Source organism: Photinus pyralis, unplaced genomic scaffold (genome assembly GCF_008802855.1).
Source record: "Photinus pyralis isolate 1611_PpyrPB1 unplaced genomic scaffold, Ppyr1.3 Ppyr1.4_LG4, whole genome shotgun sequence".
NCBI lineage: Eukaryota > Metazoa > Arthropoda > Insecta > Coleoptera > Lampyridae > Photinus > Photinus pyralis.
Genome location: NW_022170511.1, coordinates 13,458,612 through 13,470,829, shown reverse-complemented (window position 1 = coordinate 13,470,829; position 12,218 = coordinate 13,458,612). Strand labels below are relative to the sequence as shown.

The window sequence follows — 12,218 nt, the reverse complement described above, 5'->3', positions numbered from 1 at the left end:
ATCAAACCAGCGCATTAGATTTGGAATTTCAGGTTTTAAGAGGAGATAAAGGGCCAAACTTCCGCAAGGTAAGGGGAATCAAAACAAGTTTTATGAGCTAGCCGCGCGTAAATAAAAATTGTCACATTAACATTTTTTTTTACCAGTGCCGTAGAGGTTCAAGTTTATTTTAAGTAAATGAGGTAAATGTAACAAACTTCAATTATCAAAATAAATTATAAACACAAGATTTTTTAATAATATATTATTTTTATTTTATTGTTCAAATTTTAAAATTTCATTCATACATTTTTTCATACAAGCATGAACATATATACAAACAATACATTAATTTCCAATACACTACATGTAACAGTTGTTTTACAAAAAATTCGATACAAAATCTTCATTACGCTGTATTGAATGTATTGTATGCGACTATCCAATGTAAAATTATTTAAGCGAAACGAAATCGATCAGAGGGGATCGAATCCGTTTGGCGAGCTGTATAAAAAATTTCAAATTTAAAGGGGTACAATACCTGAGCCCTTGGTAATTGTACGGCCGTCAAATTTACGAAAAATAATTTACACTGGATAAGATAAACTTTACCCTGAACTACAGTGTTTGGAGAGTTGTTAAAAACAAGGAACCGAAAAAAGCGATACCTTCAAAACCGTACATCTCCAAAGCTTTGTATTAATTTAAATAAATTTATTTAAACAATCAACTCGAATTTGTTTTCGGTACAAAATAAATTTAAGTTAAAACATTTCACGCTAAATCTAGGATTTAATACTGAAAAAATACTCGTGTACCTTATAATGTAATGGCGATACACTATTTCAGTGTACGTTTTCTGAACATTTGTAATGTATATTGTCGCAAAGAACAACAATACGATTCCTCCCATCATATACACAGAAAATTATCGAACATCAGATTGATCATGGCAGTGCCCGACCGGATTTTCACATAAAATAGGTTCTGGTAACAATTTACACAACACAATAAATTATTTAAAGCTTAAACATGAATAGAAACAGCGAGTTAATAAAAATTAGGGAGTGTCTCGCTCGACTTGTTTCGTCATACGAACGGGTATGAGTGAGTTTTTGGAAAGCGGGAGACGATAACCACAAAATTTCAACATCTGATGTCATGTTTTTCGCAAACTTAACAAAAAAACAGTCTTAATTTTGATACGAATAATAAAAGTAAGCGTAAACATTTAAGTTTCATTTATTTGTAGTGTTCACAACCGTCTCTTGATTGAGCACTGATATTTTATTATTAAATAAAACATTCTACGATATCAATCACGCGACGCCGCCGCCTGTAGGCCATATTTGTACTTGTCGCATTGCGTGATTAGTATCGGAAAACGTTATCGCTCGTAAGTCACATTTTGTGACGACTACCGCATATCCCGTATCGGATACCGCACCAATGGCAGAACTTGAGAGGCGGATAAAACCACAAGCAAGGTACGAATAACGATAAAAAAGTCAAACACAGCCACCTCTTACTACAGTTTTCGTCGTACGTGCACTGGCAGGGGTGCTGCACGTAATCCCCCTCTGCGTCGGCGGCGCAATGATAACAGATGCATTGCGCGCACCCGATACACGTTATCGTATCGATCGTCGATTTGAGACAGTCCGGCGCGTACTCGCACGCCCCCTTCGGATTCGCGTCCTCCGAAAACAATTCGTTACAATGTCTACAGCGTATCTGCATCCGACCCGATTTCGTGTACTTCGTCTTCAGCGGCAACGGCGGCTGCTGCAACTGCACCAGTTCCATGCCCAGCTTCTTCGGACTCGGCGAGTCGCGCCTCGCGAGCGGCGGCTTCTGGTCCTCCATCACCGGGTAGATGTACTCGTGCTTCGCCGTCAGCTGAACGTACGTGTAACTCTCGCCTGCAACTGCACCTCACTTTTTAATAATTGCATATTAAAAATAGGAGGCCGAAATTAAGCGTTAAACGCGCGACGCTTACATAAATAATAATCGTTTTTAATGGTCAGTAAAATGCACTCGGATATTGGCTATAAAGCAATTATCGTTTCTATTTTTAGGACGTATCCACAAAAGTACCCTAGAAATATTCCGGATACTGTTTCAGGTGAATTGCAAATGATTTTCGTTAATTTACGAATAACAATCAATTGATAAGGGAGGATGGGCCTCCGTTAAGACAATTCCGTATTGAATTACGTGTGAAATGTGACATTTCCTGTTTCTAGAACAGTTTCTCTATTGTATCAATATCCCCAAACCGCTTCGCATAGGGAACTGTTATTGAAAGGAGATCTAGTAACACCTTGGTGGAGTAGCTAAACATTAATAGTGGGTTGGGCGGTGAGGTCATGATCACTATAGTTCACTATCCCCTCAGTGTTGACTCAACCCGCTCTATGACGGCCCCAAGTAAAAATCCAGACTAAAGGCCTCGTGTTTGTGCCGTGCGAAGCGACCCGTGAATTTACACTCTTCCAACAAGGAGGCTGATCAAAACACTAAACCAGAGGGAGCATCCCAGGATACCCCCCAACATATGTCACGGAGCCTCAACAACAATCCAAACCACGCAAACGCATCTCCGGCGCTGAGTAGAAGAGGTCCTCTGGTCCAACAGGCACCTCTAAATTATCCGACCCAACCCTGACCCAGAGGTAGGCTCCTAACTCCGATTAGGTGGTCAAACGGGTATGCGGAGAGAAAAATAGGCAGAGATCGGATGGCTCAACATCCCACAATTTTGGGAGGCTGCACATACACAGGTAGGAAGACTGCCTTCCTAGATTCCGCTAGGGTGCCACCTGAGTCCCAGGGCAACCTGACGACCTGCTGGAGGTGAAGCGGAACCTGGAGGTGCAGAATTTTTGGGCAAAGGTAGGTATCTGGTGTCTTTTCCACACGGTCGCGAAGTATCAAGCTCAAGGGAGGCTGATAGTGTTCGGCGTTGAGGAAAAGGGCCAGGCTAACCTAATCGCCAGGGGGAGAAGGCTAAGTTATGGGATGCGTTTTCTAAAAGTAACCCTGTTGAACCTGGAGTGGAGAGTACAGGGTGAGTCAACGATTGCGCGGAGTCACTTAATGCCTTGAAGATAAGGTTTTTCGATAGAGTGCTTTTGTATTATCATATGGTTGAATATTCTCCACATTTTAAAAATATTTGGAATTATACAGGGAGCGCCCACAAAATAGGGCGCCCAAATAGTACATTTTTTAAATAGAACCCCCTGCATTTGAATGCATTTTTGAATTGTACAGGGTGGCCAACTAAGAATGCGAGGTACTGTATCTGAGAATCTATCCATCGCAGAGGCTTGCGGTAAAAAAATTTATTACTAAAACGGGCAAAACCTGGGAAATATTTTTAAGTTTCTGAAATGACCGCTAGGGGGCGTAACTGGAATCTAAAATCTTCTATGAATTTCACTATATTAACCTAACAAAAAAATGTCCGGTCTTTGAAGTTGACGATAATCTGAACAATTTTTGTTTGACAATTTTTCCTGTATCTCTAAAAATGAAGTGGTGGGGGGTATTGAAAGGTTTCCGTAACGAACACCCTGTATCTTCGAAACGACTGAGCCGATTTTAACAAACTCGGGTTAGTTCAAAAGAGCTATTCTTCAGTTACAAATATTATACTATTTGAAGTTTTGTTAGTTTCACATACACGGCGGCATTAAGAGCTTCCTTTTTTAAATCGACCCACTTTAGGGCCACGAATTATATAATAAAAATAATTCCGGAAAAATTAGCTTAAAAAAATAAAATTTTGAGGATATTGGATTTGAGGAAATTTTCTTTGGCCTAAATTTTAGGTTAGGAACAAGATATCCAGATGCGGTTTTAGTGAGCTTGTTTAGGCATCATTTAGCTACTTTTTCATGAAAAAAAACTACTAACTACTAACGCAGTTAGCAGAATTCACAGAAAAATCACTTTTTTAGATTCCAGATTGCAGTTACGCCCCCTAGCGGCCATTGCAGAAACTTAACAATATTTTCCAGGTTTTTCTCGTGGCCGTTTTAGTAATAAATTTTTTTACCGCAAGCCTCTACGACTTACGATGGACAGGTTCCCAGATACAGTACCTCGCATTCTTATTTGGCCACCCTGTACGTGTAATTGTACGTCATTTTAGCGCATTTCCACAAAAATAAAACAAAAATGCGCTATTGTGGTCACTTTGTTCATCCGTCCGTCCGCTCGTTCGTTGAGACGCTACTAGTTGTTTATCTTAAGAGTTATTGTTCTACTTTTTTCGCTGTTTGGAAATTTTTCTGCGTTTATTGCTAAAAAACGAAAAACCCGTTTTCTACATGTTCCATAATTTTACACTTTTGCTGTTTATTAACAATCCTAGAGATCGTTTATAATTTTGTATTGCTGCCTGTCGTCTGTCTGTTCCTTTGTCTGTCTGTCCCTCTATCTGTCCGTGTGAACGATAACTTTGTTTAGAAATGTCCGATCGCTTTGACATTTCCGTTAGTTATGAACTGAATTGCATGAAATTCCATATGGGCACAGCTTTAGCCATATAATACGAAATGCCAAAAGTTGAGTCGAATCGATTGAAAATTCGCAGTGCCCTTTCCGCATCTCGACCATTTATAAACCGAATTGCGAACTTTTTTATTTATAAAAGTATTTGAATGAAATTTGATACATAGGCACTAATAAAGGAAAATCAAACGCCAGTTTCAAAATTTGGTTTTATGTGATACATAGGCGCTTGGAACAAAGGAAAATTTTGTTTATTATATGGTTAATATCCGAAAAGCTAGTAGTTTTAAAGATAATTCGATTTTTAAGAAAAATTGGGCATTTGCAAGCGTCAGTGTATTGTCAAAATTATTACTTAAATTTTGATTCCAGGTTTTATATCTTTTATCCTGGGTTAAGTAAAAGTCAAATAAATACATCTGCAATGAAACATTAAAAAAAATAGCTTACAGGGTGTTTTTTTGGTAGGTCCAAAGTTGCAAAACTTCATATTAAAAAATCTCACTTTTTAAATGGAACACCCTGTATTCTGTCTATCATTTAGCTCCTCTAAAAACCTTCAACTTTTGATAATAATGTCCTATACATATCTCTGATAGTTTTCAAGATATCTTGGTTTTCCTGGGATTTATATTCTAATCTTAAATAAGTTATATGTAATTTGCATAATAGTGAGGTGGCCATGCAAAAAAAGACAATTTCTATCTGCCTTGTTCAAAGCGCACTCATTGACCCACCCTGTACAACCGCCACAACACTGCTCAAGCTGCAAAGGCTACCTGTGGTCAGTGTTAGCGACTCACCCGGGCCGATTTCGAACTAGGATGAGTTTGCAAAAGTATTCCTGGATGTCTGATTTTAGCAACGCTGGATAAACGATAAACAGGTACGATCTACATACATAAGTATGCAATAAAATGTTATACATTTTATACAACCTGCAACACTGTAACACGGCTGTTGTTATTTTAGGCAGATGCAGGGAAATTGCCCTGATTCGAGAACCCGTGGTTGTTAAATCGAGGGCTTCTGGTCTTGGGGGAACAAAAGGAACCGAGAAGAAAAACCTAGAACATGTATTTATGTTCCTAGCCACCTTAAAGCTCTTCTGATGCCACACCTGTGTGGCCGTGATGTCAAGACTATACAGTTAAGCTGTGACATACAGAATAAATCTCAAGTACTACTATTGCAATGGCGATTGAATGTTATTGTCAGCTATCTAGTGAGAATATATACAGGCTGTATCGCTTTCAGATACATACCTAAATAAACCTCTAAAAAAAGAGTGCGCAATACATACATAAAGGATAAGCGCTATAGTCCATTTGGTATTACTATTCCAATGTGTAATTAACCTCACTAAATGCAGCATTAACTTTTTTTTACCTCACGCCATCGATTAAACATAAACAATTCCCTAAAACAAACTGCAACGCGTTCTTGTTGACGTGCTGAATAAGAATGAACAGAATAAAGTACCGCAACGGTTAAGCGATTCTAGGTCGTATTGCTTACGTCAAACAATGTTAATTGAGGTGAATTTCGCTTGCATTCAGTTTTTGTTTACAGTAATGTTGTTTACGCCTACCTGATGCCAATTAAACTGCAGTTCTAAAAACTGGATGCAAGCGAAATTCACCTGAATTAACATTCTTTGACGTAAGCGATACGACCTAGAATCGCTTAACCGTTGTGGTACTTTATTTTGTTCATTCTTATTCAGTACGTCAACAATAACGCCTGGTAGTTAGTTTTAGAGAACTGTTTGTTTAATTGGCGATGTGAGGTAAAAAAAAAGTTAACGCCGCATTTAGTAGGGTTAATTACATATCGGAATAGTAATATCAAATGGACCATAACATGGTTTCCGCTGCACCCTAAGTAACCCACACGCATAGTCCCCAGGAAGATCTACAGAGTCAGCCCTGCACTGCGTCGTAGGACTGATTGAGCTGATGAAAACCAGACTCTCCACAACTAAAGCACTTCTTAATCATGTGCAAAGACTTGCATGCCTTGCTTGCTTCTGGGTCTGCCTCCACTAGATCTCTCCGTGAGAGAGCAGCCCACTCTGGCATGCTTGTGTCTGAAAATAAGGGGTTGTTGAATAGCAGAGGTATTGCGGTGGGCCACTCTCGATTAAGCGATTGCGTCACCACAACACATTGTGAACCAACCTTCAATTATTTGTAGGTCATGTGCCCCTGGTATTCTACTAATTTGATCTATTCAATACATAAATGAAGAAAATAAATAACGAAAACAATTACAATAAATGTTCGAAGTGTCCTCCTTGACATTCTAAGCAATAACCTAACCGATTTCGCAATTAAATTTGACGGCGGTATTTTAAAAATGTGACAGCTGTCAATTGTATCTACTACTCATTTGAACTACTCAATAGATTGATGTGTTTTTTTAAATATCGAACATAGGGAAATTACATTGCATGCAAACTCCTATGTTCGCATTTAAAAAAAATTCCCTGTATGTATGTATATTATTACAATGAAGTCAGTCATGTCTGGGTCTGTATTCTTCGCCCTTGAGACCCTGATGCTAGTGTCGGGTTCCGCTGCGTAGCAACCTTAACGGCTAGATTCATTTCCGTGAAAGATGGTGGGACAATGTTTTGGGTATCAATGTAGTTCACATTGGCGAGTAACGATTAAAATTGCCAATGTGAAAGCAGTCTTATGGTGTGACTGTGGGATGCGCGTTGGAAGGGTGATGGGAGACTGGAAAGTTTTCAGTAGCTCTTTTTCCTTCCTTGTAATCAAAGACCCTAGAGCTACTCTTGTGGTTGTGAGAGGATAACTCGTTTCACAACACAACATATGTAAGTTCTATCAATAGACAAGTTTGTTACTTGATCATCGGCTGCACCCTGTGTTATTACAACCTATGGACGGTGGTAAGCGTCACGAGACGCTTCCAATAGCTAACTAACTTATGTCGGCACTCACAAAGTGCCACACCAATTTTTGTTATTTGATTTTGTTATTCATATTGTAAAAATTACAGAGCCGAATTTAGGAGGCGGCTCCAAAGATGAGCCTGGTGAAAGTGGGGCTCCATGTGGATCCCGGGTAGATACGGAAATGTCTCACTGTGAATCGCAGGTTGGGCTTAGAGCTGTAATTATGCCCATGTTTACTTATGGAGCAAATGTCTGGTGCCCACGTGCCAAGATGAGGGTACCAGGGGCTATGTGGATCACCCCCATAGTGGTAATAGAAGTCTATGTGCAGGATAAAGTAGTAAAGACCCAACAATTTTTTATCCAACTAAAATACCCCAGTATCACTGAAAAGCATACCAAACAAATCTGAATTGCTGACGCCGGTAAAAATCAAGTGAACCAAAACCACTACTACATGGGTGTTGCCAAGTAAAACTGTGAGGGGGTTCGGGTGGGGGGAGTAAACCCACGTTCTACCCTTCACAGTATTCTAATGAAAGGTCTTATCAAAAGTTTCTACAAATATAACTTCCCTCCACGGCCCCTTTTCGAGATCAGTGGGTGGCTGATGGAAGGGGGGTTAGAAATTGGTTTTACATTTCGTCCTTACCTTTTTGTAATTGGGGGAGGGGGGGGAGCTAAACACTGATATTATCCTACCAACTACTGTTACTGTAGTTACAGACGCCCTGTTAGTTTTTTATATTGGCATTATACAATTTTACTTGGTTTAAAAAAACCGCTCCAAAAATTGACATTCCGACTTAACTGCTTTCATTTTGCAATCCACCCTGTATAATACAAGCTTTACCGTACTGACCACGATTTTATTCCCAAACGCTTGTGCCGACAGTTTGAAGCGAAATAACACATAAAGCAAATTAACCTTTCGGATCGTAGGTCGGCGGTCGCGGTTCGAGCGCCTTCTCCCTCCCGATGTAGTGCATACGATGCATGTGCTCGCCCTTGTTGCTCGAGTCGCTCGAACTTCGCGAATCCTTCGGTTCTTGCGGCAAGTTTAGAGTCTAAACGATTAATCGGTCAGTGCGTTGCGCTTCGGACGCCACCGATACTTACCATGAACACCTCGTTGTCGCCCGACACTTTTGTTTTATGGACCGGCGACGAGGGATAGACATCAGTCAAACCTGAAACAATGGGAGATTTTAGATGAGCGTAATTGGCGGTTTCGGTTCGAGAACTCACCATGGAGAAAGCCCGTAGTAAGAAAGCAATGAAAAAAATGCAAATGGAGCAGATAAGTTAAATTACTTGTTATCTCGCATGTTGAGCGAGATTTGTGCAAATTTACCGATGGTTCAAAGTAGATGCTTTCTGATCGCCTTCTCTCAGGCACTGACGCTAACAGAATTTTAAATCATTTGTACCACCAGGGGGCGCCTATGGTTTTGCCGAAATTTCCTCAGCTTTTTTAACCAGTTTTCACTCGCCAAAATCCATAGGTTAACATATAATTTTGCATAACCCATGCTTGGTAAGTATTATTATTATTACTAGCAGTCTTGGCACCGATCCCGTTTTTCCCGTATCCCCCTCCCGTGGAAACTTCGAGAAGTTCTAACGGAGTATACATTAACGCGTTCTTTACTGTTCCCGTTCCCGTGGGAATTTCCGAACGTGTTTTACTCACCCAGAAACTTTCGCGGGCATCTATCCAACCATTTCCCCAAAGTTTCATCGCAATCGAATGAACGGTTTAAACAGGCATAAGAGATAGGCAGACATTCATTTTTATTTATATAGATAATAGCATACCCAACGGACGATGCAGGTGCAGTTATAGAATATAACTAGTGGCGTTGCGCGATTTTGCACCTTGTTACATGCCAAGTACAGTACTGGTGTCTTCACCATAAGAAATGTCGTTTCAGCATACCTTGGCTGTGATACATCAACGTAATCACGAAAAAGATAGCAAAAAATTTACGTTAAGACATACAGGATGTTGCATATTTTTTTATTTTTTTTATGTTTTTTTATTTTGGTTTTTATTTTTATATAAAAAAATATTAACTTTGGGTCAAAACTCAGAAAAGGTGGTCCAAAATTTTTTTTTACTATGCCAGCGATTCTATGTAAAATATCTAAAATAGGCAATTTCTAACATTTTTTACATTACATTACATGGGTAGTAAGATACGATAATATTCCAAAATGTCAATTTATTTGTTTTCGCCCTGTATCTCAGAAACAAACAGCTAGAGTAATTGTTTGTGGTATTAAAAGTTTTCCAAAAAAAAATGCCAAGACACACTGCAGACTCAAAAAAAATAGGACTCACCACTACTCTGCATAGAGCTCAACAGATTAGGATAATAAGAGTAAGGATTCACAATCATTTTTATCATGGTTTTGATCTTGAATTTTTCCGTTGCAACAAAACTTTCGTGTAAAAATAAAATTGGCCGATTAAAAATGAAGCCCTTGTGTATTTATCTCGGGATAAAATCGGCATCGTCGCCCTTAACAGTAAGGATTTCATTGCCCTATGTTTCCTGTAAAATGCTATCTGTGTTTAGAAAATAATGGAAATCTTTTTGAACAGATCCGCCCCCCCCCCCTCCTCACCAGCTGGTACGTTAACCCCTGAGGACTCATGATACTTTTAAAAAGTAGTATCAGAGTATTTCATAACCCCCCCGCATACAACCAGGGGGTCTGGAATACTCCCCAGCAAAAAAGACAAATTCCTTAATATAAGAATGTTCCTTTAGTGGCGGGTACTAAGAAGCATTAATACATATTTTGGGTAATATCATACAACCGGGGGGAGGGGGGGGTCTAAGGGGTACAGAATTCCCCACAGTAGAAAAGAAAAATCCCTAATATAAGAATTTTCCTTTACTGGGGGTACTAAGGAGCATTAATACTTATTTTGGGTAATAACATGCAACTGGAGGGCCTGGACGATATGGAATACCCCCCCCCCCAGTAAAAAAAGTAATATAATTTTCTTTTACTGGGAAGTACTAAGAGCCAATGAATATGAATAAAATGAATAAAAGTAAGCAAATGCTTATACTTGCAAAATTCAAAGTAAATACTCGTAACTGCTCCTTCGCACTGAGCGACTTAGCAGCGCTTCTAAGCAGAAGGACAGGACGCAGTGCAGCGCTGCTAAACCATGCTAAACAGACCAGTATGAAGGAGCAGTTACGAGTATTTACTTTGAATTTTGCAAGTATAAGCATTTGCTTACTTTTATTCATACGGGCCATTAAATTAAATTCTTGACGCACCGAAAAAATGGTCAGCGGTATAACATGGATCATGACCTCTAAAAACACCCCGTAGATTCTCACTGTCAATCACCAGCGTAACTTATATTTCAAATTAGAGCAAAATATCTCAAAGCCCCTTGAATTAATACCTCTTATTGACATAATATACCAAATCGTGCTCCTTTTTGAGATATATAATAGCTGTTATTCGTCATGAGACACCCTGTATATTAGAAATCCCCTAATTTCGAACAGCGCCCCCTACTGGTCAAACCGTTTACGCCAAGAACTTACAACTTCTTTCCACGAGAAAGTGTCTACTTGAGTCCACTCGGTACAAATGAGTGCAAAGGAACCCAACTTACCGTCTAACAGTTCCTCGACAGCCGTACGAACCCCCTTGTCGAAGGCACGAGCGTCAGCGGCGGTTTGGAAGGTTAGCCCAAACTTCTTGTCTCCGGTCTTCCAGTGGTGAAACGTTGGCATTACTTTATTGTACTCGAAATCCTTTTTGATGGTGCAACTTAAAACGATCTGAAAAAAAAAGGACCGGATTACCTTCGACGCCCGACCGAACGTACCAACTTACGCTTTGATCACTAATTCTTATGCCGTAAATAAGATAGTCATGATTGGGTTTGGCGGGTTCTTGTCCGGGTGCCGACGACGGTGATGCCCTTGGTCTTTTCCTAACGGACACGTTACTGAGTCCACCTCCGCCGAGCGGCACCCAACCGCCCGAACTGTCGTCTCGTGACATCACCTGCGCACGCACGCGCACCAGGTACCCACTAAAACAGAATTAGTCGAGTCAGTGAGTTTGCGATTAACCTTTATATTGAAATGCCGTTTAAATAGGATTTGGCATTTCGGCAGCCCACGGAAGCGTACCTTTATTAAATGTGTAATCAGGTGAAAAATTTAAAGGGCTTGTGGAGATGTAATAAAAATGTCATGAAACTAAAAATACCCAAATTTAATCTCATTTCATTTTTCCAAGTCTGTCCCTAATGAATGCGACCTCTCAAACACATGGTGGTCCAATTCCAACTGTTGAAAATATACAGGGTGGCGCTTTCTACTTAATCATTTGCAAGGGCGTACATGCTGTGGTTTCGGCTAAGGGGGAAATCTACATACAAACTAACTACCGCTAAGAAATAAGTCAGGGTTTAAAAGTTCAATTAAAACATCGCACTACTGCAACAAATTAAATACCTCAACAACGTCATATCATCATCGTCATTTTCTTTCCACTGCTCACTCATAAAGCACAAAACCATTTTAGGAGCGCAAATGAAGTAATAGGTGTTTATTCCACCAAGGTTGCCCGATGAAAATTCCCCCGAATTTTCCAACAGGTCCGTAATACTGAATGTATCATTAAGGAATAAAGTGGTGGAAGTGCGTCATTGAGAGTGGGGGCTACTTTTGAATCTGTCCTAGTATTATCCGTATGACGTCATTCAGTGAAATTGGGACAACGAAACGAAACCGGCCAGGGGGTA

General features: G+C 39.8%; 1 protein-coding gene across 3 annotated transcripts; it reads right to left on the bottom strand.

The window, feature by feature from the left end:
- Positions 1-630: 630 nt before the first annotated feature.
- Positions 631-11,495, bottom strand: LOC116168752 (sprouty-related, EVH1 domain-containing protein 1). Of its 3 annotated transcripts, XM_031484728.1 has the most exons (6): positions 11,300-11,495; positions 11,076-11,244; positions 8,675-8,686; positions 8,546-8,616; positions 8,355-8,493; positions 631-1,907 (listed from the first exon to the last, which is right to left on the bottom strand). In XM_031484728.1, exons 1-6 carry the CDS (start codon positions 11,468-11,470, stop codon positions 1,381-1,383), a joined length of 1,089 nt encoding a protein of 362 aa, XP_031340588.1. In that variant the 5' UTR covers positions 11,471-11,495; the 3' UTR covers positions 631-1,380. The 3 variants fall into 3 exon arrangements, with proteins under 3 accessions (XP_031340588.1, XP_031340590.1, XP_031340591.1); XM_031484730.1 differs by lacking the exon at positions 8,675-8,686; XM_031484731.1 differs by lacking the exon at positions 8,675-8,686 and having other exon boundaries at positions 8,546-8,571.
- Between the last annotated feature and the right edge of the window lie 723 nt (positions 11,496-12,218).